A 27,438-nucleotide genomic window follows, 5' to 3' on the forward strand; every position below is an offset into this window, starting at 1 on the left:
GATGGAAAAAGCAGGGAAGAAACGCAATAGCTGTTACTTACTGTTGTTTTATGAACTAATTTCCAGTGCTGTTGTGTAGCTACCTGCAATTTGCCTGACAGGAAACTCATCTTACAAAGTGCCTTGGCAAAACAGCAAGTAAAATCCAACTGCTCGCAGACGTGACTTAAACTGCATGAGATTTAGAAGCATGTGGTTGGGGGGAGATGTTTTTTCTAAGCATCAGTTAAGCAAAGCTTCCACCTTCGTAGGAATAGCTTAAAATGTTGGAAACAATTTCCAGTTAACATCTTTCTTTCAAATACTCTTTTAATGTGCTTAAATTATAAGTTCATAAAAACAAAAAACACCTCAAGATGCGTTTAACTTCAGCAATGAGAAATATCTGTGTTGTCACAACAGAACCTCCTGGAGCAGGATGACCTTGTAGAATAAATCTCCAGGAAAGGTACAGGATTGTTCAGATTCTCTTCTTTACACCCAAATTCAAGGCTAACACTATGTAGAAGCTTTTGGCACGCTAGCCTGAGAGCAGCACAGTCCTGCCCTCTGCAAGCTCGAGTTAGCTGCTGGGCTTCTGGAGATCTCTAGAACAGAGAATATATTAAACAGCTTGCAGGAACAGCATGAGGGTAGCAGCTGGCATGGCACGAATTCACAGCAAAATTCAGGCATGCTTTTAAGACTCGGTGTGGATAGATACGAGGAAAGCAGCTACTGTCTACCACAGTGAATCCACAGGGAGAAAAAGCGGGCGAAAGAAGTATGAAGACTGATGTTAAGAATACTGAAACCTCAAAGAAGATACTACAGGCGTTACACCGAGGGATCTAGTAATTCTCTAACCATGAGCCCATAAGGTTATATTTAGTTACAGGCCGTACCTGCACACACTGGTCTGCCTGACAAGTCACTGACACGCTATGTGCTACGACAGTAACGGTACCACTAACACAGCGAACGGCTGGCGGGAACACCGCGGGGTCTCACAAAGAGCTTGGAAACAGGGTTTGGTACAACTGGTGGGCATGTATCAGCACTGGCCAGGGAAGGGCCGGTGCCTCACGCTTCCTTTAATTAAGCGTGCTTTAATTCAGCAGGGCCACGTGGGCTACCATGCTGTCACTGGGGGGCAGGGGGTTACACAAGAGTTCATCAACAGTCTTGCCAACAAAGCAGAAAATGGTTTTTCTTTCAAGGTGGGTAAATGCTGTTTCCAAGGCATGTGTGCCTTAGGTGTTGCAGTGCCACGGTAATTACATTTTTTTCCCATCCTGTCTGGCTGACGCAGCCTGAGGGGCGACTGTTCGTGAGTGAACTCGTCACTGTTGCCTGGAACAAATACATCAATTGTGGGACGCCCGCCCGGCTTTCTGCCCGCCCTTCTGCCATGGAAGCAGGGCAGCGCCCACCCTGCGGCTGCAGGAGAGGCGCTGGCTCCTTCCCAGCGGCACCAGGCGGGAGCCAAGTGAAGGTTTCTCGGGGTGGCGCTGGTGCGGCTGGACCAAGGATGTAATTCCCAGCTCCAGTTCACCCGAGGAGCAATCTGCTCTGCCTCATCCCTGCCGGGAACCTTCCCAGGTGCCCAAACCTCGTCCTCCTCTCCACCGAGCAAAGCACATCCAGGGCCTTGCCCACTCACAGCGCCAAGCGCCATTTACTAATGAATTTCGGGGAGCAACGACTGTAAAAAGAAGCTGACCTTGAGAGGAACAACCGTGCCTGGCCCAGGGATGGAGTCGCAGTTGTGCTGCTGTGGTACCCGTGGCACAGCTGCTGCTCGTAGGTCAGTGGCAGCGTGGCTGTGCGCGGGTGTGCGCGGGTGTGCGCGGGTGTGCGCAGCCCTCCTGTGTCCCGCTGCCACCGGGTGGAAGGGGGGAGGGGATGGAAAGGAAAGAAATGCAATGTAGGCCTGGGGTGCGTACATTCAGATGTTGTAATATTCAGCACGTTTACACCACTGATCAGGACACTTCTCGCAGTCAGACAGAACTTTAGTTCTTTACGGTTACAAGGAAACTCTGGAACAGTTATATAGTTAGAAAAAATACAATGTACCGAACAAACATTATCTCACATACAATCAATTTAAACATTTAAATTGATTATAATTTTGCTAAAATATTAACACAAGTACTGTTTGTGCTGCTAAAATTTCAGTGTTCCCTCTAAGGAAAATATTGCTACAGTTCTACTGTACCCTGTATTAAAATCTTTTGCCTTTTTTTTTTTTTCCAGCAAGACTGGCTCTAGAAAAATCGCAGGGGTCGTATAATGAATTTAGGCTTATACTGTACTGGTGTTTGGATGTCCCTGGTCTACTTAATGCACGGATTTCTCCCTGCCTGACTGGCACAGGCCAAGTGCAGATGCCCCTAGGTCACCCTTCTTGCACCAGCTGGGCAGGAGACGCTCAGGTCAGGCAGCGTGCCATCCTCCTGCTCTCTGCCCTGGCTCCCTCGCTGCTGAGGGCAGCGCTGCAGGCAGCAGGCGAAGCTCTTTACAACACCTTAGAGTTAAAAAGTGGGTGCAAAGGTGCGGGCAGGGAGATGCGCAGCCTCTGGTGCTGTCATCGTAGAGAAAAGCCACGGTGGAAACCGCTGGGGGCTGCCAGGTCCCCGTGTCACTACGCACAGGGGGTGGCTCTGTAGGAGAAGTGTCTGAGCTGGGAGGTGCTGGGTGAGAACAGCCCCGCAGGGCTGCGCAGCGCCGGGTGCTGCCCGGCGAGCGTGAAGGTCCGGATCCAGTAATGCCAGCATTCACTTCAAATGCACGTGTTAATCTGACCTAACTGGCAGGGGAGTCAAGTTACGCGTTTTGTCACTGATAATGACTGCCTGTGATGAGGTTTGCTGCTTATTAATTAATGCATTTATTTGCAATTTTGCAGCAGAAATGAGCTGTGTTAATGATGATGACAAAAAACTGCTGGATTTTTTTTTTTTTTTTTTTTTGCTACAAGAACAGCTGTGGCAGTCCCTTAACTATTGCTTGTCAGGAGGTCAGAAGGCAACACACGACTTCTGCCAGCATAAAGCAGCAAGGCAAAACCTCCCTCCCCAGCAGCCAGGCACTGGGAGCTGGGGAGCCGGGGCTGCCGAGGACAGAGCCTCCACCGAGGCGGTCGGGAATCCGCCCCTCCGCAACGCCGCTTCAGTCTTAGCAGCAAACAGCTCAGCTCACTGCCCCCTGCACCCAGGTGCCTGAAAGCCACCAGGTTGCCGACGAGGATCTACTGGGTTTTTCCTATTTCCTTGGTTTAGCCAAGGCTGTAATTCTGCAGCTGGAAACCAAAACTCAGCCTCTGTCGTGGGCATTTTTTCATGAGCCGCATTCTGCCGCTATGTGCAAACATGGGCTGCGTGCGCCCCCGGGATGGACTTCAGAGCCTACGGGGGGCTTTTCAGCGCTCCCTTTGAATTGCGCATTGCTGGAGCCCGCAGTGCCAAACACACATTCACACCTGAGGTTTTTGCTGCAGATTACGACAGATGGTGGTTGCTCCCTGTATAAAAATACACGTTATATGCTGCTTCCTAATTGACTTAGACTTTGAGTCACTGAGACACCCACACCTTTTGTGATGGCAACTCTGAGTTTGAGAGTGAGTAAGTGTTCAGTATTGCCAATCAGTAACTACTTGTAAATTTGCAAACTTTAACAACCCCCGATGAAGAAGTGGAACTGTAACACGCCATATTTTCCACTGGTAAAAGCCTATTTCTAATTAGCAGACAACTATTGCTGAACTGTTTTCCAAAGCAAGTTTCAAACAGCAACTTTTCGTGCCCTCAACCAGACCCGTGTTGAAGCACAGAAGCCGTTTGGATAACCAACATAAACCCCAAACATCTGTGCCTCCACCCCCCGTGCTGCTTGCATCCTAAACTACGTTTGAAACACCTGTTTGGTTGTCGTGGTCGGTTTTTGTACAGTAAATATATACAAAGAAAAGTTAACACAGACACCGCTTATGTCTTTGTAAATTTGGCACTTTCCTTGGACTCTGCTTTTACGCTGTACACAAAAACTCTGCAGCAGCTCCCAGCAGCGGGACCAGCCCGGGGCCGGCCGCCCCAGCGCTCGCTGCAACGAGACCAGTTCTGTGTTAGCTCTGGAAGAACGAGATAAATATCAACTCATCAGCTACTGTGTTTTCTAACAGGAGAAGGTATTGTTGGCGTTCCTAGGCACTCACTGGAACCCGGCGCCCATAGCCTGCTGTTAAAACGAGCCTCAGAGAAGGTACTTATTTGTCTTTTGCCACCTGTGGTAGCGACCTTCCTGCCTTCTGACTTAGAGGGAACACTGCTTTTATAAAACCCTTGGACAGGTAAGACAAGAACCAATACCACTGTACAGAATTCACTGCACAACTAGCTAATAGTAAGGAACCCAGCACTGACTTGCCACATTAAGGAAATGGTACTGAATACATTTGCAATCAACCGGTTAACTGTACTGCACCGTAGGACGTGCTCTATTTGTACACGGCCGCGTGGCACCCTCGTCCCTCAGTATGCTGGCACTTGGTAACCTTTCGGGTTGGCGTCTGAGGTCTCGGTGAACGGGGGGCTCTGGTAGGTCTCTGTGCTCTCGATGCCGCTGCCGGTGGGGTACCCGGGGTACGAGGCGTTGGGGTCAGCCGTGAACTGGTCGGTGGCAAAGAGCGACATGTCAGTCCCCAGGCGGTATCTCTGCAGCGCCTTCACCGCCAGCGCGACCTGCCGAGGGATGGAGAGGGTTGGGGTGAGCGCAGCGCCGCGGCCAGGGCACCTCCTTCCCCGGCACACAGCCCTCCGGCCCCCCGCTGTTTGGTCCCGGGCCAAGGAAATAGGTCAGTCCTGCAGAGACTCCCTCGCCCTCTCCCAGGTTGCAAGTATTCAGGTCGCAAATCGTGGGAAATGCAAGCGGCAGAGCTGCGAGAGCACCGCGTTGCTTTTATTTCAGGAGGTTTCATTAACAAGTCAATTAGTTTATAAATGACAGACTCAGGGAAAAAAAAAAAACAACTGCCTGCATGAACCAGGAACGGTTCCCAACCACCGCAAATGCTGCCGGTGGCCGTGCACCACACATGGATCGGGCAGAGCACCCAAATTTGTAACCCCTATCAGGGCCAGGAGCCCCGGGGAGCGGAGCAGGAGCTCACCGGGCACATGGAGGGGCTGCTGCAGGTGGGGACTGGTGTTCCCCCCAGCCCTCCCCGCTGCTGGTGGGTGGCAGCAGCCCAGGAGCAGCCCTCGCTGCCAGCCCCGAGCCTGTTGGGGCAGCAGATGGATGCTGTGGGATGGGGGCAGCAGATGAATGCTGTGGGATGGGGGCAGCGGATGGATGCTGTGGGATGGGGGCAGCAGATGGATGCTGTGGGATGGGGGCAGCAGATGGATGCTGTGGGATGGGGGCAGCAGATGGATGCTGTGGGATGGGGGCAGCAGATGGATGCTGTGGGACGGGGGCAGCAGATGGATGCTGTGGGACGGGGGCAGCGGATGGATGCTGTGGGATGGGGGCAGCAGATGGATGCTGTGGGACGGGGGCAGCGGATGGATGCTGTGGGACGGGGGCAGCGGATGGATGCTGTGGGATGGGGGCAGCGGATGGATGCTGTGGGACGGGGGCAGCGGATGGATGCTGTGGGATGGGGGCAGCGGATGGATGCTGTGGGACGGGGGCAGCGGATGGATGCTGTGGGACGGGCAGGGTGGCTCGCCCGGCTCCCCTGGCAGCGGCTGCGCTGAGCAGGCAGTGCGGCAACACAGCGATTGGATCTGCCCGTGGAGAAGAGCTGCAGGGGAGCTGGGATTAAAGGAGATATATTTGGGTAATAACAGAGCGGGGAGCCGTAAAACTGGCGAGTAACTGGAAGCAGGCTGCTGCTGCTGGAAAGGCTCAGGCAGGCTCTTGCTCCAGTTCTTTTAAGGCACTGTGGAATTAGCGCGCATCTCGCGTGCTCTCTGCCTGCAAACAGCCTGAGCGGGGGTGGAAATGACCCAGGGGCCTCCCCTGCTCCTCCACACGTGGCCCTCTGGCAAGCACGGGTTATTTTCCCTGGCCCCAGCCCCAGCTCCACAGGCAGGTGCTGAGCCCAAGAGGCGCAGGCACTGCGGGCACATGCAGGGGCTGGCAGCTGCAGGTAAGGGACCCCGCGGGGTTGCTGCGGTGCTTTACACCCTCTGGCAGACGTCCCTCTACCTCCCGTGGTTGTTGGTGCAGCCACAGGACGCACAGAGCCTGAAAGGGAGTGCACGGGGGTCCCGGCAGTCCCCACCCCAGCACTCGCTCCTCCCGGGGAGGGCAGAGGAGCGCCCAGCCTGGCTTCCCCCGGGGCTGAGCTGCTGAGCCTGCGAGCTGCCCACATCCCCCGCAGTCCCGTGGGACAGGCTCATTGTGGCAAACCTCTCCTGGGGACTCATTTGCTTCAAACCACGGTCAGAACAAGGCCCTGGGGGGGGTCTACCAAGGCGCTGAAATGAGGGCAGCTCGTGGCCAGCAACGTGTTTTCGATGGAAATGCAACTTTCCAGCGGCAGGAGAAGGGGAAGTTTGGAATTCCCCGGGGAGAGGGGAACAGAGCTGGTGCTTCCCGGGTAGGGAACCACAAGTTTCACCTTTCTGCAGAGGGGCAGGGGGAGGGACTGCAGGTTACTTCCACACTGGCCCACCAGGATTCACTTCTCCAAACCGTGCCCCAAATTCCTCCTTCCAGCTCAGCGCTGAGCCCATAGAAGGTTTCATTTCTCCTCTTCCCAGCTGAGCTCTGAGTCGGGTCATTTCTTCTGGAAACATTAAGTTTGTGCCGTGGTGTAATATTCACCGGCACAACGCCCAGCTGCGGTGACTGCTGTCTGCCCAGCACGGGGCTCAGACCCTGGCGGTGACAGCGGGAGGCAGTGCTCACGAGATGATGCCCTGGGTGCTGCACTGCCACGCTGCACCTCTGGATAAAGAGCAGCAGGTCCCAGGATAGGATTCGTGACGAGTCCAGAAGCTGAACTCACCCAGACAATGATGGAGAAGAAGGAAAAGGCGATTGCTGCCCGGGCAGCATCTGCTCCTTGCAAAGCCCCTTTGCTCATTTTCGTCCGTTGCCACTGGTTTGCTAGGAAGCAGAAGGCTACAAACCACAGGAAGGACAAGAAACCTAAAAGAGAACAGAGCTGGTCAGTGCTGTTACTGCCCACAGGAAGGGCAAGGACCTCTGCTGCCAGAGCCCAGTGATCTGTCTGCTGACGACCAAACACTGCCATCCAGATTTTCAAGTAGTGACAGCGATCCTGGGTGCCTTGGCCTGTGGAGTGGCCCAAAGAGATCTGTTTTAGAAGAGGCTGATTTACAACCACCAGGGAAAACAACAGGGCTGGAGGGGCGGCCCTGCAGCCCTGGCGTGGCAGGAGCCGCCGAGCCGTGGAGGCGCAGGGGTGTCAGGCAGGAGGCAGCTCTGCTCTTCGCTGCTGCCCTCCGCTGACTGTGCTCCTGCTTCCAGCCCTGCCGGGCTCGGGGGGATTGAGCAAAAACGCTCCGTTGATTATTTCTTACTGGAACCAAGGCTGGCTGAGCAAGATAGGGCTGCAGCTCCCCTAATTCAATCACCAGCCAACAGCAGTGCCTGATGCCAAGGAGCTCACAACAGTCACAAAGCAAGCCACAAGCACACTGTACCAAGCAGCAATGCTTTCCAGCGCTGGAAGGAGGAGCTGCAAAACCTGGAGCCTTTCGTGACGCTGTTTTAAGGGCCTCCAGCTTTCCTGAGCGCCCCCAGCACAAAGCTCATCCCATGCGCCGATTCTGGGAGGCAGCACAGGCAGGGGTCTGGGCCCCGGCAGGCAGGATGCTGAGCTACCACGCATCTTCCCAAGGATTATCGACACATCAGTATGAGCAGCCACACCGCCGGTCCCGTGGGGCAGCCGGCTGCAAAGCACAGTCTGGCTGCAGGGGGAGGAAAGGAGCTTCCTTTATTCCCCTTCATCTTGCCAGTTGTTTTTAAGAATGATAAAAAATGCATGCACATATCCAAATACGTTGCAAGATTTACAGGGCTTAGCGTATACATTGCCTTGTAGTCAGAATTTGCTCCTGACTGCGGTTTAGGAGAACACAGCCCTTGTTTCCTTCTCTTACACCATTGGACCTGGGGCTTCCTGACCAGCTCTGGCCAGCCCGGCCCTGCTTGAGCTGCTGACCTGCCCTCACAGCAGCAAAACCCTCCAGCCAGGATCACACATGCCTTCCTTTTCCAAGTCACAGACTAACAAAACAGCCTCTTTTTGCAGAACGTGGCTAACGTCTGCTGCCCCAGATCTCTGCGGACACATTTTCAGATTCAGGATGATCCCCCCTCGTCCTCAGCGACAAATGGGACCTCTGGGGCTTGTTCTCCAAAGGCCATCCTCAGCACCGTGCATGCTTTCGAGTTCTCCAGGTCTGTTATAATCGGGCTTTACCAGCAGCTGGCACCCATTAAGGAATCAGATCCTCCCCAAAACGTGGACACGGGAAGATTCATGCCTGAGATACGGCCTGGGACACGGACAGGGTGGCCAGTATGTGGTGAGCAGGGTGGCCCCAGCAGGTCCCAGTGCAGGAGACAGCATCCTGCAGGGGGCTGCCACAGCTCCCCAGCCTCGGGGTGTTAGGGGAGCAAAGGCCAGGCGGGCCTGGCCTGGGCCAGAAGGACCCGGCGGGCACGGTATGGCCCTCGAAGGCCCCTCGGAGGGCTGACACAGCCTGCGTGAGCCCAGCCTTCCCAGGGGCTCCGGGAAGGGCTGGTTTCAGTTCTGTACCAGCACCATTTCCACTTGTGATCACGTTCACCCTCTGCTAGCACTCCTGTGAGATGAGACTTTGCTCCCAACACCCTGCATCACGCGCCGGGCCCGCAGCTGCTCCCGAGAGGCATCGGGCTGCCCTTGTGCTGCTGCTCTGCTCCTGGTGGTGCTGGCCGGGGCTGTCACTGTCCCACGACTTCCACGGTCACATCCCGCAGGGGGGCCAGGCGGCTCCCACAGCTCGGTGGCACCTAGACCCAGCCCCGGCGGACCCAGACCTAGACCCAGACCGGGTGGAAGTGGGTGCTTGGAAATTTACAACCCTGAGAAGGAAGGGGGCTGAGCTGGCAGGGGGTTGTTGTGCGCTGGCCCTGACTCCCGGGGGGAACCCGTGCACCGGAGGAGCTCTGCACCCTCCCGAGTGCTGGGGGGAAGGAGAATACCAGGAAGAAGTGCAGGAGCCAGCAGATAATTACAGTTTTAGGCTCTGCAGACAACAGAGTGCAAACACCAGGAAAGATACGTTACAGCCGTAATTACAGCCTGGTTCCAAGCAAGCGCACGTCTACAGGAGCAGCTGGAAGAGCAGCTGGAAGAGCAAGTCCCAAACACCACTCGCACAGCGCCGTGGCCGTGGCAGTCCTGCCCGTGCCCAGTGCTCCCTGCCAGCGGGCTGCAGCAGCCGCGGCTCCCCCCGCCCCGTCAGGGAACCCCACTGCAGGGACAGCCCCGTAACTCGGGCACCTTGTAACGTTAACGCTCCTTGCACAGCCAGGGAGGAGCAGCACAGCTGTCGGGGTGATCCCTCCGATCTAGCCCTGATCCCACACGCAAGCCCTCTTTCCCCCCAGCGAAATCAAGCTGTGGGGTCGCGCTGTGAGTAACTCCCCCGCGGCCTGCACGGGCAGCAGCTGCCATGTAACAGCCGGCAGCAGGCACCGGGGCGATCCGGGCGAAGGGACGAGGACTTTCTTTTCTCATCCCGCCCCCTCGCTGCCTGATCTGCAATGTTCCTTCTCACCCCAGCACGCTCCTCACCCTCTTATTTCCCAAATGTATTCTCAGCTTTTATATTAAAGCGTGCAGTAATGCAGAGGTCACGTGCGGGGAGGATGAAACAGTGGCAAGGAGGTACGAGGAAATCAAGAGGCAGGGAGGAAGAAAAGGAAGCGGACAGCCTAAGAGAGTCTCACAAGGTCTCTAGAGATTAACACAGAGATAGTTAATGCAAACTACGCTCAGACTTTGCACTCTGAGCTGCACAGATTGGCTCTGAGGACGCCGAACCCAGCAGCTGGGTGCCCTGGGTGCTGGGAGCAGCGCAGGTGGGCACAACGGCTGCAACCCCTGCGGCCGTGCGGGCAGCACGTGCCAGCAGAGCTCCGCACTCCATCTCGGCCGCAAGATCTGCTTCTGGAAGCAACCACCTGCCTGGCATCTCTGGGCGAGTGGGTGTTCAGGCTACAGCAGTAAGGAAGGTTGGGGACAGCCATCATTTTAGAAAAGTGAAGGCACGGAAATAGGAATGGGATAAAATGCAGCAGGCATGACCCCACCCTGACATAGCCCCGTGGAAGCGCCCGCGGCAGGAGGGTGTTTTGCACGCCGAGCACCGTGTGCGCTGACAGCTGGCATCGCTGCTGGACTCACGGCCTGATTTGGGAGCTTAGCTGGGGAGGGGAAGGGGCGGACTGGCCGACCCAGCAGGGTGCTGCCGCTCCCTGACCCCTCCCGATGGCACAACCTGATGTAAATGGGTCTTGTGCCAGCAAGGAAGTGATTTACTCGTTTTTTACCAAGAAGCCTACAGAGGGAAAGGCCCAAGGGGAGGAGGAAGGACACACGCAGCTGACGTGATGCACCCAGAGCATGCACACTGACCCCTGGCCCCAGCAAAAAAAGTCACCGCTGGCAGCACAGCTGCGTTTGGAGGCTGTGGACAGGGTTGACTTACCAGGACAGACCCCTGGTGCAACACTGCAGCCAAGAGCAGAGCAATGCCTGAGGGACAGAAGCTCTGTAGGGCAGAAACCCGTCTTCTGCAGCTTGCTGCTGAGCCCATGAATACACACACACTATGTGGCAAGTGCAAAAGAGGGATGGGGCAGAGACCGAACCGGTACCATTTCACACATGCCTTGCAGGGGAGAGCGCAGCTCTTACAAGGTGCAAGGCAGGGGAGGGTCACAGCCTCACACCGAGACACGCACAGCCCGGCAGAAGATGGATGGGGATGTTCCCCTCCCATTCGAATTGAAGGGTTGCAGGCACCTAGCCCCACAGAGAGGGCTGTAAATATCACCTAACAAGGGCTGGCCGCCGGAGCTCTAACACCACGGCAATCAGCTTTCCAGCAAGGAGAGGACATCCTTAACAACAGGCAAGAGCAGGGAGGCAATGACGGATGTTTCCACCTGGGACCAGAGAGCCATCAGCTCTGCTCGCGCTGGATAAATCACCTTCAGACTTCGCTAACACGAGAGCCTGGAAATCGAGAACATCAGCTGCAAACTCAGCCAGAAAACTCCCAGAGCAGCCAAGCGGAGGATGGCCTCTCCTGGCACAACACATCCCGCCTGCTCGCGTTCACACGGCTGAGCCCCAGGCCAAGGGGCTCAGGACAGCCCAGAAGATCCGTGGCAGTCCTCAGAGACCCAGCGCCACCTGCAAGCCCCAGTCCTGGAGGCAGCGAGGGCCTGCGATGGTGTCTCAGCTCCTGCTGTAGAAGCACGCTTCTGCTTTGTTCAGAAACACACACGCACACAGTGAAAACAGACCCAGATGTAGCTGATGAAACAACAGTTGTTTGAGCCGGAAACAGGAGACGTGGGAGGGGAAAATGCCCCGTCTGGGCTCTGGGATGTGACCACCAAGCTTTGCTTCTCCGGGTGGCCTCACAGATCCCAGCTCAGCAAACGTCTCCGGCTGCAGAAGCAACACGGATGAGTGGGACCCCCCTGACCCCAAGGCACCACACACAGCTTCCTCACTGCTGCCCCTGAGCTCACCGCTTTGGGACAGCCCTTCTGCCACTTCTCCCCTCCCCGATTAAGGCACGCGAGTTGTGCCACGCCACGGGAGGAGAGGAGGGCTCAGGCGCGGAGCTGCAGGGCACAGCGACGACCCCGCACGCCCCACGGAGCCGGCACTGTCCTGCTGAGCACAGCACAGCCAGAGCGGTACCTGAAAAGCCGAGGTCCAGCAGGACGGCCCGCTTGCGGTCCTTCACGCTGCTGATCTGCTGGAACTGGAGGTCCACAACAAAGAAGAAGATGCAGCCAAAGAAGGAAATGATGCCGATGGCGATGCCGTAACTGCAGGCACTCTCGTTCTCATTGAAGATGCAGAGCAGCTCGGGGGACTGGCTGTCCTTGTTCACATAGCACTCGTTCACAATGGAGCCAAACACCACGATGGAGAAGATCTGCGGAACGAAGGGGAAAATGCAACTTCAGCTCTTTACATTTAACTGTTTTCCAACAGCACCGTAATTGGATTCGGTCCTGCGTTTGACTCCATGGCAACATGGCATTTGTTAGGCAGATCAGAGAATCACAGACCAGCCTGGGTGGGAAGGGACCTTACGGACCGCCTGGGTCCCCCACCAGACCACGTTCCCACTCGCAGCTTCTTGGTGGCCCTAAGCAAGGCGCCGGTGGACGGCACCTTGGTCTTCCACTGCTGCCGGCCTGTTTGCCTTTCAGCGGCTTGGCTGGCGGTGTGTTTTAAGAGATGCTATTCTCCAGACAGGCTGGGGAGGAAAAAATAAACAGATTGGCCAGGCAGGTCTCTGCACAGGCTTTCTGCTTGTGCTGCTCTGCGCTGTCAGGCTGTGCTCAATAAAGCCCCTTGTGTAACTGCGGAGCGGAGAGAAATGAAGTTACAGAGGATAATTGAGCTGCTGAGCAGGCTGGCCCTGGGAAGGACTGAGCGCCTGCCGGAGGGGCAGGGCAGCACGGGGGCACGGGGAGCAGCTCGGGGATATGGGGAGCAGCTCTGGGGCATGTGGAGCAGCTTGGGGGTACGGGGAGCAGCTCACCTGGCTGCTGCAGGAAGGAGGAAGAGGCTGCAGCAACGCTGCCACGCAAACAACGGGGCAACCTTACGCGTGGCTTAGCAGGGTCTGAAGGATGCAGCGCCTGCACCCATTATCCAGTGACCCAGTCCCAGCCTTGCGAAGGACAGCAGGGAAGAGGGCTTGCTGGTGGCTGCCCCAGTCCTGCCACTCACCGCTGGGACCTGTGGCAGAGCCAAGAGCGGGGCCATGTGCTGATGTTGCTGTCCTGGGCCCCTGGAGCGGATCTGCTCCCAGCCAGGGCTGCGGAGTCACAGCTCACAGGGGTGGGAGAAGGAGCTGCCCCGAGGCGGCCCCGAGCCCAGCACCCAGCGGGCTGTCTCACGTCCCAGCTGCAGGAAGGAGCGGGGCCGCAGCGCAGTGTCAATTAACACCATTCACAGGGCTGCACGCTCAGGTCATTCCCTGATCCCTCCCAAACCAAAGGCAGCAAGCAGAACCCCGGGACCAGCCGCATTACAATTCGCTCTGGAGCCTGCTCTGGCACAGCCTAGGGAGCGCCGCGCCGCTGTTTCGCTTGCTGGGCTCAGAGCAAGGCAGGCAGCGAGACCTGCAGACGCCTTTGCACCACGCTGTGCATCTCTGATCTTGTCACTTGCCGCCAGCACCAGCCCACGGGATCCCTGCGTGCCTCCAAACCCCGCCGGCTCACAGGACACAGCCGGAGGCCACGTCTGCAGGCAGAGAGGCCGCGCGCTCCTCCGGCGAGCCTACCGGCAGCAGGTAGGGTCTTGGGGCACAGCTCCTGGTCTGGCAGCCCCACTGCCTCTTTGCAGTAACAGCACAGTCCCGAGTGCACGAGACCGAGGCAGGCAGCAGACAGTGGCAGCAGCTGCACAGCCACCTGATAACCTGCAGCCTGTGGCCCTTGCAAAGTCATTCTGCGTGCCCGACGCCCCACCGAACAGCCACCCCCGCTCCCAGCGGGTAGTGGTAGCAAAGCTGGGGTGGACGGGAGCAGGATGGACTACAAGGAAACCCTTCGGAAAGCTCCCAGCACACCTTAGCGTAACGCTGTGACATACATTTTCTCCCAAGCACCGGCCAGATGTCTCACACCTGACTGCCCTGAAGCATTTCATCCAGACAGCCCTTCTTCCCTCTCCTCTACTTCCTTCCAGGGCTTGGGTGAAGCTGGGACAGAGGCTGTTCTCACTGAAGCTACTTACACATGCAAGAGTCTCATCAGCAAACCTGCCTTAGACCACCTCCACTAACTCTCCCCCAGATTGGAGGGGACAACAAGGCAGCAGATCTACAAGAGAATGCATTACTAAGGTGTGAGGGATTGGTGCGGGGTATTTTCTTTCTCTGTAGGGTGTCATCTGAAATAAACGATGAGCAGAAGCAGCAGAAATAGTCTCCGCAGAACATCCTCTCCGAGGTGCATGAGAGCTCCTGCAAGCAGCCACCCCAGCACCCCACGCCCGGGAAGTGGCCACCAGCCTCTCAGCCTGATCTCTGCAGGCACAGGACCCTCAGGACAACCGAGGGCAGAGCTCACCTTCGAACCCTGTTAGCCAGGAGCTCAGTTAGTGACGGCAGACTCCTGCTGCACCTAAAAACCAGGCTAGCCCCCTGCTGGGCCACGCTGGGTGCTGGGGATGCTCTGAGAGCTGCCTGCTCGTTCAGCCGGCGGCCCTGCGCTACCCCAACGCGCAGCACCCAGCCCCGAGACCCCACGTGGCACCGCTGCAGGGAAACGGCCAGCCAGGCTCCCCCAAATGCTCTGTAGCTGCATGGAAATGAGCCGTCGGTCCCACCACGGGGTGTGAGATGGGGCAGCGCTCACCCCGAACACCCGGCACTGCTGGAGGTGTGCAGGTTTCCAAGAGCGCATCTGCAAAATGCGGGTGCAACTTTTGATCTACTCCGAGGCGTTAATATGGGATATAAAGATAAACCCAGACGTCCTTCTGAGCATTCCCCCATCTTCAAATATAACCAGCGTCCAGGGTCCTTTCCCTTATCCAGCCGTGAGCTCTGTGCTAACCTGCGTCACCGCCTGCATTTGCCCCTGTTCCTCGCTAGCGCTGCACTTAACGGAGCTCGGCCGTCTCACCGCGACGGGCACATCATCATGCAAAGAACAAGAGGGCCGCATTGTAAGAAAGAAACAACAACAAACAGTAATAATAATTTTCCCAGCGCTTTGGCAGCAGCTGTAATATCAGCAGTTGTAAAAATCTGTTCATAAATAATGCAAAATTGTTATTTACCATCAGAAATAGCAGCAGCATTTATAAAACAGGCCCTGGAAGAAATAATGTGATTCTGGAAAACATGAATAATTGAGAACCTCTGATTCCACTGGATTATTTCTCTGGCAGGCCAGTGAACTTGTACTCAGCTTCTCAGATAAGTGTTTTACTTCGTCCTCCCAGGATTAACAGTCCTCCCCGGACTACTTCTTCTTGCTTTCCGACGCCTCCCGGGGGCTCGCCGCCTGGGTGGGTGAGGCAGAGGGGCCGTGCCTGCCCGCGGTGCTGGTGCTGCCTGCACAGCCCCGGTGTGCTGGGCGAGGAGAAGGCAAATCCCACGCTGCAGCACAGTAAGAGTACGACTACGGCCGGGACGCAGGTTTGTACCTGGCTCTGTCAAAGGACGATGCGCAGAGAGCACCGAGGAGCAGCAAAAAGCCAGAAGGTGCCTGGGGTGCGCGCGGCACTCCTGGGACTGCTGCAAGCGTGATGGTTACCAGAGATGGTAAGAGCAGACGCTTTGCTTAGCTCAGTGCAAAGAAACACATCCTCCTTGCAGCTGGGTGATGCTCAGCCCAGCATCAGGGAAGGGGCTGAAGGGGCTGAAGCTCCAGCAGCCCCGGCCGGCCGAGGGGCTTGCAGGGACAGGGTGGCGAGAGCCGCTCGCGAGGCAGGCAAGCCCACGGCGCCCACGGGACACGCAGCCCTTCTCGGGAGGCCAAAATAGTAATGGATTTCAAGTGCATGCATTTGATAGATGCGCTCAAAACATCAGCGCTGGCTGAAATAGTCCTGTCAAAACATGCTCTTCAGGGAAAACAAGTCTTCCCGTGTTTTTCTCTCCCCTTCCCCCCGTGACTGAAATTTTATAGCTTTTCTTGGAAAAACAACTGGTGCTGGTAAAACATCTTAACGAGAATAGATTTGGTATTGTTTTTCTATGTGTAGGTTAAAAAAGGAGTTTTGAGGAAATATGGGTAGGTGGGAGAAAATGAAACCCCTACGAATTTTCTGAAGATCACAAAAAACAAGTGTCGTTTCCCAACTACCTCTGCAAACCTCATTTGCTCAAGCCCATAACCAGTTCATCTGAGACCTGGGAGAGAAAAGACACGGTCAGCCTTTCCACAGCAAGTGCGATTTTGCAGGTCTGAGCAGGGAGGCAGGATCCCAGCTCTCCAGAGGCACCCTGCACCTCCCACATCTCAGCTGGACCCCAGCCCCTGCGCCCAGGGGGTGCCAGCGACCAGGCAGAGCAGCACCCACAGCACGGGGGCATGGGCTGCACAAACCCACGCACCCCAAGCCCGGCCCCCTTTCCACATCTCCCACATTTTACAAAGCTCCCGAGCCTTCACCTGAGCCACTCCACTGTCCAGCTGAACAACAAAGAGCAGCAAATTTGGCTCCCGCTGAGTGAACCGGTGCAAAACCCAGGAGAAGGCTGGATACCTCCAGCCACCCCTGCGTGAAAGTCCCCCCCCCCCAGAGCTTCCAGGTAACCGTGCTTTCGGCTGGGGATCCCGTTGGTTTCGATATCCAAAGCGCTGGACCCAGACGCACATCACGTCTGCTTTCCTGGCCCTCCTGCCCACCTCCCTTTTTCCCCACTCACCCCACCAGCGCCCGCTTCGCCCTCGCTGGCAGCTGCTGCCGAGCGCAGGGGCTGGTGACCGATGCTCGGTGCCAGTGGTGGACGCCCCCGCGGGGGCTCTGGGGCAGGGAGGTGACCGTGCACAGCTAGCTGGCAGCGGGCAGCACGGACACTCGGACAGCCCGGCAGCAGCAGACCAAATGACGCCTCACTCTTTCCCCAAAAGAAGGAAAGGAGGAGCCGGAGAGGGCAGGAGGAAGCTTGCTCGGCTGTGCCAAGCTCTGGCCAGCCCCACAGCCGCTGCCAGGGAGCTGGGGCTGCAGCAGCAGCCCCACAGCAGGCACCAGTGGCACCATTTCAGGTGTGCATGAAGCTGGGACCCACGGCTGCCTTGCTTGCGCCAGAATTTTGCCATCTGGAAGCGAGCGGCTGGCCAGGCTGCCCTGGCTCGGTTCTGTCATCGTGCTTTGCGGATCCGCATCCCCTCCCGGGGCTTGAGGCTGCTGGACCGCAGGACCTGCACACCCTTCTTCCAGGTTGCTTTCAGCCTTCTGTCACCCAGGCACCTAAAATGTGCTTAAGGAGACCTGACAATCTGAGCACAGTCATCGCACGGAAAACTGAAAGCCTGAAAACCACGAGAGCACAAGCTGAAAAAGCTTCAGTGTGCGAGCTGTCAGCCATTTTAAGGTGAGGTGTTTCCACTGCTGAGGCACTGCGCTTCGATTTGGGACCTATAAACAACATTGCCAGAAGGTGTGGGGTTGTAGGAGACTGTAAAACCTTGCCTTGATTACACACGCAAGCAACTGCTAATGTCAACATCCAGGAAATGTAACGCACGAGGAAAAATAATCCATCCCTCGTTTGCTCTGCTGTAGCTCTCTATCGATGGTGCTAGGCACAACCCAAACGGACAGAGAGCCAGCACCAGCCCGTGTCCCCCCTGGTTTATCTTTACAGTTGTCAGTCCCAGGGAAGTTTCCAGCACAGATCTGTGTAATTTATTGCAGAGTGTGAAGACCAGGAGCTGCTGTTAGCACTGCCAGAGCTCCCCCAAGGACCGGGGGTATGACCACAAAGGAAAGGCCTGACGCAGTTTCTGGCACAGGACCGGATAGTGTGACGCTGACCCTAATAGGTTTATGGACGTGTCTGACGGGCTAATCAGCCTGTGAAGGATGCGTATCGATGACCACATGACCGATTTTTACTGAATTACTTTCTGTAATGTGGCAAAAGACGCTGGCTGAAACACAGTGTCCATTCAAAGTACCTAACCTAGTGATGCCATCTGAGCAGACATCAGACCGACAGCATTTTGAACCAGTGGTAACAGGAAAACGGCAATTTAGTAGCATTATAAGCTCAGTTGTGGCGAAACTTCTGTATAATTCCATTAACAAAAATGTTAATTTTAAGTTCTGCCTTTAATCTACAGCCCACGGAAAGAGAGAATTAAGGCAGAAATCTGGTGACCTTGCTGAAAAGCAGCCAAGCCCAGACCAAACCCAGAGCAGCTAAGATCACAAAATGACTCTTGGCATCGCCGCGGGCTCCCTAAGAGCCAGCCCAGCCCTGCACCTCCTCTCGAAGAGCCACGAGGCCTCACGTGTCTGAACCCCTGACGGCGTGGGAGCTACCCAGGGCGTGCAGCACTGGGAACACTTGGCGTTCCTTGCCGATGTCCACAGCGGTGTACGTGGGCTGCGTGTGGGAGCAGAGCAACCCAAAGGGGGCACCCCACCACCTCCTCCTCGGACACCGAACCACCACCGGACACGTCCCTTGCCAAAGTCACAACTCAGCAAAGCACCTCTGCCTTGCTGAAAGGCAGTGGTTTGCCCTGTTACGGGCTAAGACCCGGACCTGTGCAGAGCCGAGCCCAAGAAGACCTTCCTGGATCTGAGCAGAAGGAACCTCTGGTCCTGAGAGCCGGCTGTCTCATACCAAAGGGCACGGGGATTTCCACCCTGCTGCTACGCCCATGCCAGGTGATCACGTTTGGCTGCCGTAGTTCAGTCTCCTAATAAAGGTTTCACCCTTAAAAGCATACGACTAACACAAGGAAAAGCCGACAAACGCTGTGCCCGATGAGATAAAATACTGCACAGGAAAAGCTCTCAATGTACGGGTGGTGAACTAGAAATTCATTCAGCTTTAAGAAACGAGAGAAAAAGGCCCCACCGGACAATGCAAGGCAGCTGCCAGCCCAAACCGCTCCGATTCTGCGAATTCCCCTTAAAAGCTGAGTGACCGCTAAGAAGTATAGATAGCAATGGTAGTTACAGAGAAGGGAACTCATGATTCTGCAGGCATCCTCAGTGAATATCGCGTTTGTTTTGCCGTGCAAAAAATGTCTAAAAAGGAAACCACAAGAGTGATCACATCTTCATCTGACAAACTGCATCAGACAGAGGGGGAAGAGATGAATGAGGAACTGTTAAATGGTTCTTTCCAGCTCATGCCAGGAGAGTTTTGGGTTTTTTTTCCCTTCAGATATTCAAAATTACTATATATGTCATGGAAAGGTTGCTAGATGAGGCACAATCAGGAATCCCCTTTCACCAAAACTTACATTTGGGAATTCCTAAACTGAAGTCACTGCTCACCCCCGAGTCCCTCCGTTGTTTGCCAGCACGAGGGCTGAGCCTGCGGCCCCAAAGCAACTGCTGGAGTCACGAAATGGAGCTGGGTCCCCATCGGTGAAACCCCACCGATGGCCATCAGCTGGATGGGCACCAGGTGTGAAGGCTGGCCCCAGCCAGGGGCTCTCCTTCGCCCACGTCGTCACCCAAACCAGCACATCCCAAAGGAGCCGAGGCAGCTCCCTCCTCCTCGCTCCAAAGGAACGTCCTACGAGGCGGCTAGGGTCAAGTCACCAAGGTTTGGTCCAACGACACGGGTTAAACACACCTTAAAAACCGCAACAGCAAACAACAGGAAGGGGAATCACGTGAAAAAAACCTGCCCCAACACCTACACTCAGTCCGGCCTCAGCCAAGGGGCTTCTGAAGAACCCCAGAGGCTGCAGATGTGAGCACAGGCAGCTCACCTTCCCCGCGGCTGCAAGACCGGCGAGGTTTCTGTTTGTTCTGCAAATAAAGGAGCATCGCGGCGGCTGTGGGGCCGTGCCACCCATCCTGGCCGCAGCGGGGTGTGATAAGCAGCCGGCAGCCCCTGCTGTGTGCCGCCACGCTCCCCAGCCCAGCAAGGAGCAGTTTTGGGGCAGAACAGAAAGGCAGCGAGGTCTCACAGACCGACACGGCTTTGTAGTGTTTCGGCTGCCGCCTGTCCAAGCTCTCCGTCTTAAAACGGGCCGTGGGTTTGATCTGGCACAAGCAGCGAAGCAAAAAGAGACTGGGCACACTTAGCTTTACAAAGCAAGAAATAATGAGAGCCACGCAAACAGGAGGGACGGAAACCGGCACTGAGCTCACAGCTCGTGCCGACCGACGTCCCTGCTGGGCTGGGAAGGAGCCATAAACGCTGAGCTGGTTTACGACAGGTTGCAGCCTGCAACAGCCAAGCCAAGGCCAGCCGAGGACTCCAGATCCCCACGCTGGACGGGCGAGGGAGAAGGGTCCCTGACAGCTCTGCCAACAAATGTGAGACCCAGGAAATGTGGTCTGAATGGCTTTTAATGTGAGCTTCCTGAGCCTGATGCACAACCCACTGAAAAGACCAAAAAAATCCCTGTGAGCTCAGTGGGCTTTGGAGATGGCTGAATGCCACCAACTGCCCGGGTATAGTCCCAGGAAGGTGACGTTCATCCAAGCCGACGGGCCCTTCCCTGCCCAGAGGTGATGCACTTCTGTAGTCGTAAGCACTCGCTTTTCTCAGCTTCCTTTTGAACCGAGACCTATGAAACGAATGACTTCTCTACTGAGTAAACCAGCCAGCAAATCCATGTGTGAATATTTCCTAAGCTGGGCTTTTCAGCTCACCTCCCACATTCTGTTCCTGTCTCCCAGCAGGGTCCAATCCCCCCTGTACAAGGGTGGTGAGCTCCCTGGGTGGGTGGTGGCAGCTTTTTTTCAAGAGGAACCAAACTCACCATCTGTTGGTCAACAGTTTAGCTGGCCATGCCCCAAACCAACACCGTTGCCAATGCTTTGCCACGCAGAGGATCCCAGTGGATCCCAACCAAGTTTTCCAGACCAAAGTGACACTTTCAGGAAACACCTGCCACCGTGTGCCACCCAAACCCTGTGCCAAGCATCGCATCTGTCCCATGCCTGGGAACTCCGGATCCACAACCAGCCTCCACCTTCCTCCAGCAATGGAGCCCTTCTGAAAGCTGGCTCCGATCCAGCAAAACATTTGAGCGTGTGGTTTAACTTTCAGCATGTGATTGCAGCTGGAATTGCTCATGTGCTTCAAGGTAAGCACATGCTTCCATGTCGTGCTGCTCGGGGCCTTGGCCGGAGGCACCCCAGGGAGCCCCAAACACGCCCGTTGTGTGGGCTGGAGGATGGCAGCCGGGGGGGCAGCACCTCCCTTCACACCTTTCCTTTGCTCACTGTACACATTTGGCACTGCTGAAGGTGACACAGAGCCAGCGGGCAAGGGCCTCCTTGCAAGAGCATGGATGAGCCTCCAGGGGCTCTGCTCTCCCCCAGCATCCAAGCACCAGAACCAGGAGCTGGCCGTGGCGAGGGCTGGGCAGAGCTTCCCCACTGGGGGCTTCGGGGAAGGGGCAGGCATTGCAGAGCCCGCTGGCCGTGTACACTTGCAGATTTTAGCAGGTAAAAGCCAGGCATTGCAGGGAGGCGGATCAGGGCTGCCGTTAACCCCCAGCAGCCTGGCAGCACAGCTCCCGCGAGCTCCCATGCGCAGCTTTCCGGGTTGCTTATTCATGGAGCACCAACGGGCAGAGCCTTCGCTGGGCGGCTGCACGGCTTATCCCACCTCCTGCCTCCCTGCTGTGCAGTACAACACATGCATGGGAAACAGCCAAAAATATGACATCCTAGAAGAACAGGGGCAGCTGGGCAAGGCTGGCTGTAGGATTTCTTCTCTCACACACACGCACGCATGCACAGAGCGAGGAAGGAAGGAAAAATGTCCTCTGCTTCCTGATTTACACCCTGTTCTGTAGGCTTTGCTCAAGCGCCAGCGACAAAACCGTTGAGGAGCTGTGGCAGCGCCCACCCGCTGTGCCCTGCCCTGTTCCCGAGGAGCATCCCGCAGCCCCCCGTGGGCGCTGGCCGGCCCCACACCGCGTGTGGCTGCCCCTCGCATGAGGGTGCGCGGTGCCTGCTCGCTGGGCACAACGGGCGCAGCTCAGCACCCGGCGGCTGCGTGCTGCAAGGGGCCACACTCTGCAAGGGGCTGCGTGCTGCGAGGGGCTGCGAGGTGCAAGAAGGGGCTGCGGGGTGCAAGAAGGGGCTGCGGGGTGCAAGAAGGGGCTGTGAGGTGCAAGAAGGGGCTGCGAGGTGCAAGAAGGGGCTGTGAGGTGCAAGAAGGGGCTGCGGGGTGCAAGAAGGGGCTGCGTGCTGCGAGGGGCTGCGTGCTGCAAGGGGCTGCAAGGCGCAAGAAGGGGCTGCAAGGTGCAAGGAGGGGCTGCGGGGTGGAAGGGGCTGCGTGCTGCGAGGGGCTGCGAGGTGCAAGAAGGGGCTGCGAGGTGCAAGAAGGGGCTGCGAGGTGCAAGAAGGTGCCGCCCGGTGCGCGGTGCCGCCCGGTGCGGAGCCGCGGCGCGCTGCCCCCCGCCTTACCCAGGCCGTCACGCGGAGGATGGTCTGCGGCTGCTTGAGGAAATCCAGGGGGTCGATGGCGCCCCCCGCCCGGCCGGCTCCGAAGGAGGCTCCCTCCATCTTCCCCCGCCGCCCGCTCCGCTCCGCTCCGCTCCGAGCCGAGCCGCGCGCGCCCCGCGCCGGCCGCGCGCCTGCCCGCCCCCCGCGCGCCTCCCGCGTGGGCTCGGCCGCGGCACCGCGCGGGGGCAGCGGGAGGGCCCGGCCCGGCCCACGGGGGGAGCCGGCGGGCGGAGGCACGGGGAGATGCACCCAGCACGGGCTGCGGCCGGGCATCCCCGGGGGAGGTGGTCGGGGGCACTGTGAGATGGCCGCGGGCACCGGGAGGTGGCCACGGGCAGCAGGAGGTGGCCACGGGCAGCAGGAGGTGGCCACGGGCACCGTGCGATGGCCACGGGCACTGTGTGACAGCCGCGGGCACCGGGAGATGGTCAAGGGCAGCAGGCAACGGCCACGGGCACCAGGCAGTGGCCACGGACACTGTGCAATGATCAAGGGCACCGAGGGATGACCACGGGCACCATGCTGCGGCCGTGACGCTGTGTGATGGCCACAGGCACCATGCAATGGCCACGGGCACCATGCAATGGCCACGGGCACCATGAGATGGTCAGGGACACCATGCAGTGGCCACGGGCACTGTGAGATGGCCACGGGCACCATGCAATGGCCATGGGCACCATGAGATGGCCACAGGCACGGTGCAATGGCCATGGGCACCATGAGGTGGCCACGGACACCATGAGATGGTCAGGGACACCATGTGGCAACCAGGGACACATTGCGATGGCCATGGGTGCCGTGTGACGGCCAGGAACACGGTGCTGCAGCCGTGACACTGTGCTACAGCTGGGGACGCCGTGCTGGGGCGGTGGTGGCTGTGCTATGGCCGTGCACGTGCTGTATCTGAGGGAGGTGTGCTGCTGCTGGAGTCGCCGTGATGCAGCTGTGGTCTCTGTGCTGTGGCTGATGTCACCTCGCTGCACCCAGGGACAGCTTGCTGCAGCCACCGCACGGCCGCCAGCACACCCCACCGCAGCCAGTGCCACCGTGCAGCAGCAAGGGACGCCTGTGCCACAGCCCCAGGCACGAGCACTGCTCCAGCAGGGAGGTGCCGTGCCCCCAAGCCGCCACGCCACCCGGCTCCTGCTCAGCCCCCGCTGCAGGGCACCCCTCGCTCCCCTCCCGTTAGCACCCAGCAGCTCCGTGAGGCCCTGCCAGGCACAGGAGGGATTTTGGAGCGGTGCGAAGGAGGTGCCCCGCTGGGTGCCTTTGGCGGGGAGCAGCCTCTGCTCGCGTGGCGAGGGAAAGGCTGGGCTCTGCCTCAGCCCTGCCCAGCGCTGCGCACCCGCTGCCTGCTGCAGGCTGGGGGCTGCAGCTCTCGCTTGCCTGGTGCAGGACCAGCGGCAAGCAGAGCTGCGGGACGGGGAGAGGCCAAGCCCCATCCCCGCTCCCCCCCAGGGAAGGTAGAAAGGAGGAAAAGGCGAGCCATTTTACGGAGGGAAACCCTCGGTTATTACAAAGGGAGTTTCCCCCCACGGCTCCAGGACCATCTCCTGAGTTAGTCGGGGTAGCGCCACGCCGATGATCCCGGTTCCATAGCTACCGATGCCATGACAACTCTGACATCATCCCTGCCCGGACGGCAACTGCAGGGGAAGCGGCGGAGAGCAGCACGCATGCACGGCTGGCACCGCATGCACGGCTGGCACCGCATGCACAGCTGGCACCGCATGCACGGCTGGCACCGAGCGGGGCTGCGGGCAGGGCCGGGGGCTTCGTGCGGCCCCACCACAGCTCGCCCCCAGCCTGCTGTCTGTGCAGCTCCCTGCCCCTCTGGGGCCAGGGATGTAGCTGGGACCACACTGCATCGCACGGGGTACATGCGTAGCAGGCGTGTTAAGCCCTTGCAATGCAAAACGCCCCAAAAAGCAAAGAGTTCTTGGGTGCTGGGCCTCGTCTCCAAGCTCAAAGCTTGGCCTTTTGCACCTCTGTCTGCCTGTTCTTTCTGGCAGGTGGGACCAGGTTTAACTGCTAAAGCTCACGATGATGCCATCCAGTTTCTCAATTACAGGTGAGTCATCGTCTCTCCAGATCTATTTCTGACTCTCAGCAGGAAGAGCAGGATTCAGCCTTTCGTTCCTCAATGTCACCAGCTCAGTAGAAATCACATTTTACTATGTAAAAAAGAAGAGAACGCCGGGCTGGTTCCTCCTGCTAGCTTCTGGCAGGGTTTTCCTGGGGCTGGCCAGGGATTTTATCCCACTGTCGCGAGCGTCACCAGCTCATCCCTGAATTGCAGAGGAACAACAAAGAGGTAACTATTTGAGGGTTACCACAGGTGAGATTTTCAAACAGCTCCAGTGGTTTACAAGCAGCTGTTCCAGTGACCTCAAAATCATTTTAATGTGTTGGGAAAAACCACCCTGTCTCCGTCAGCCCGGAGTTACGTACGGAGGCGAGGCCAGCCCTGCTCCCAGAGGGCAGAAGGTGCCGCAGGGGCCCCGCTGCCGGGGCTGCCCGTCGGGGCCCAGCGCGCCCCGCACCTCGCCCTGCGAGCGGACGTCCCGTACCGGCACTGCCACGCCGTACACCACAGATGGGTCCTCAACGTCCTCAGCTCCCACCGGGACGAGGCTGCGGGCAGACCCAGATCAGTGACATGAAGAGAAGAGGTGGCGCAGTGCACATGCAGGAAAGCGGTGTGCTCCTGCTCCTGGGGCTACTGCGCAGGGAATCGTCCTGACCTCTGGGGGCTACTCCGCTTTTCTGGGGGCATTGGAAAAAACCTCCCCACCCTTCAGGGCCTCTGCTCCCCCTTCTGAAGGGTCTTGCCCAGCTCATCTGTCCAGACTGGGGCAGGCGTATTTTGGACAACACAAAGCACAACAAGACCAAGACACTGAATCCTTTAGATACTAGTGTAGAACAAATCATAACCGTTTCCAAACAGATAACTGGTTTATACTCTTCAGGGAATGGCTGGGATGCACGAGGCAAGATCCCCACGGAAATCCCTGCTTCTAAACTCATCCTCCTTCTTTGAGGTTCCTCTCTCCAACTTCTGCTGTGTGCAGTATGTTTTATACAACCATTTTTCATGTCATGCTGTGCTAGCTTTTGTCCCTTGCTACTGTGCCGATAAAGTGCAGCAGCTATCTCTGGTGTACACGTCAACTGCGCTTCTATTTCACTTCCTATTGCTGCAAGTAAGCTAACAGATAGACCGAGGCAGGCAACAACAGGAAAGGACATCAGGTCTTGAACATTTACCCCCATCAAATGGGGAAAAAGAGCAGTGTTTGGAAATGCACTTCCCAGAGCATTCATTCAGTTGTTACAAGCTCTGTGTTTACCGTTCCCCCCAGACCTCAGCGACAGGGAGCAGAAGGAGCAGCAAGCAAACACGTGCCTGAGATGCATCCATGTTTTGGTTTTACACGAGTTTAATTAAGGGTGGTGCAAAATGAGAGTTTGCCTTGTGCTTCCCGTAGCCACACTGCCTCCTTAAGCTTTGCCTCCAACACAAAAAAGCAATTTGTTTTTTACCCAGGGGTAAGCGCACAGACACGGTGACCTTGAGGAAACAAGATGCGGGGCCTTCGCCTTCAGAACTAGTTTGAGTCAGCCCCATCCGTCCGGCTAAGGGCTGACTTCGGCTACCTCCACAGAGGGAAGAGTGGCAATGGGTTTTCAAGGGCACACGACTGCGCATAACCAGTTTTTGAAAGCTCCCCAAGCTACCCGCTGTAAGCTGAACGACTGCGAGCAGTGCCGGTGCCACTCTGCGAAGCAGAACTTTATTTGCAAAGATCTTCAACGCATCCTGCTCCACAACGCCTGATCCTGGGATCGGTACCTGACCACGGGGAGTCCAGCAAGGGGCGAGATGAGTTAATGCCAGTTCTTGCAGCAAGGCTGATCAGATGGTCTCTGCAGGGGAGGGCAGCAGTGGGACACCCCAATTTTGCAAACCAAACAACCGCTTGGCTACAGCTTCTACTTAACAACTCCAAAGCCAAATACTGATGTGAAACCGCCCAGCCCTCGGAGCTGCTTCGGTGACATATTTATAGTAAAGCTGCCTCAGAACAAGACAACGAGCTGGCAGCAGGCGTTCTGCAGCACGGCCCAAGGGGGACAAGCAGCCTTCGCCCGCGGTTTACAGCCCATCAGCCTCAGCACTTCCATACGGCCTGATGTCTTTTATACAGGCGTAGGTGGTGAGAGAGCTTGCCCTTTACATCGCTTGAATGGCGTGCTTGAAGCAGTGCTTTTGCTGTACATTCACTTACTTGTTGCTCTGAAATGCTTTGCTGGGCATTCATTAGGGTTTGGCTAATACTGCTCTCAGCCATTAGGCTCTAGAAAACAGGACGCTCAGGGGCATTATTTTTGAGAGGTACTGAGAAATTCACAGCGTGCAGTAACAGAGAGAATGGCCTTCCTGATTAGCAATACCTTCGAACGCCATTACTAAGAAAGCTACCTCATGCCCTCCACCCTAAGAGATCCAAAAATATCTGGAAGTTCCTTTATTAGGTGGCTACACATCCAGGTCTGAAACGCAGCCGTTTCTCAGGTGGGATTCAGCAGTTACCGTGCAAGTATAAACTCAAGATAAACACGCTATAAAAAATGCAGAAAATTTGACTGACTGAAGTCACCAGGGGAAGATTTGGATGGTGGAATTCAATTAATTAAGATAGCGTTTGTTTAGAACAGAAGAGTTAATATCTCAGCACTTGCATAAAAAACGAACTGCACAAAACCCCTACCGGGTTTCAAAATGCTTTCCAGTGGTGCAATTGCAAGCACGATGTCTTATCTGCTAAACTTATTCCTTGCTTCTTCTCAAAGTATTTCATAGCAAACCAGTAATCGCACCTGTTTCAGCACCCAGGCTGAACTCTACGTGAAGGTGCACAAACACCTCGGAAAGTGCTAGACAAGAGGGAAATCAGATCCCTGGCTGTTTTCCAAACTGGCCTCCTTAGCACCACAACAAGGAGTCACCTCGTGTAGAGCCTGACCAAAACGTTGAC

The 27,438-nt window shown here is 56.8% G+C and overlaps 1 protein-coding gene and 1 long non-coding RNA gene across 2 annotated transcripts; one reads left to right on the top strand and one right to left on the bottom strand.

The window, feature by feature from the left end:
* Positions 1-1,918: 1,918 nt before the first annotated feature.
* SYNGR3 (synaptogyrin 3) lies at positions 1,919-22,495 on the bottom strand. The gene is made up of 4 exons (XM_048063880.2): positions 22,358-22,495; positions 11,954-12,194; positions 7,001-7,143; positions 1,919-4,724 (listed from the first exon to the last, which is right to left on the bottom strand). The coding sequence occupies exons 1-4, from the start codon at positions 22,454-22,456 to the stop codon at positions 4,515-4,517; spliced, it is 693 nt and encodes a 230-aa protein (XP_047919837.2). The 5' UTR covers positions 22,457-22,495; the 3' UTR covers positions 1,919-4,514.
* LOC136786420 (uncharacterized) lies at positions 21,616-26,207 on the top strand. The gene is made up of 3 exons (XR_010825010.1): positions 21,616-22,246; positions 22,287-24,467; positions 25,947-26,207. It is a non-coding gene; the product is annotated as an uncharacterized lncRNA (long non-coding RNA).
* Positions 26,208-27,438: the final 1,231 nt, after the last annotated feature.

The sequence above is a fragment of the Anser cygnoides genome, chromosome 15 (genome assembly GCF_040182565.1).
Source record: "Anser cygnoides isolate HZ-2024a breed goose chromosome 15, Taihu_goose_T2T_genome, whole genome shotgun sequence".
Classification (NCBI taxonomy): domain Eukaryota; kingdom Metazoa; phylum Chordata; class Aves; order Anseriformes; family Anatidae; genus Anser; species Anser cygnoides.

Bases quoted from the DNA above. Each gene is read 5' to 3' on its own strand.
- SYNGR3 (XM_048063880.2), bottom strand. From the start codon at position 22,456: ATGGAGGGAGCCTCCTTCGGAGCCGGCCGGGCGGGGGGCGCCATCGAC. The intron at 12,195-22,357 runs GTAAGGCGGGGG...TTCGTTCCGCAG, and splicing joins TCCTCCGCGTGACGGCCTGG to ATCTTCTCCATCGTGGTGTT. The intron at 7,144-11,953 runs GTACCGCTCTGG...GTTCTCTTTTAG, and splicing joins GCTGGACCTCGGCTTTTCAG to GTTTCTTGTCCTTCCTGTGG.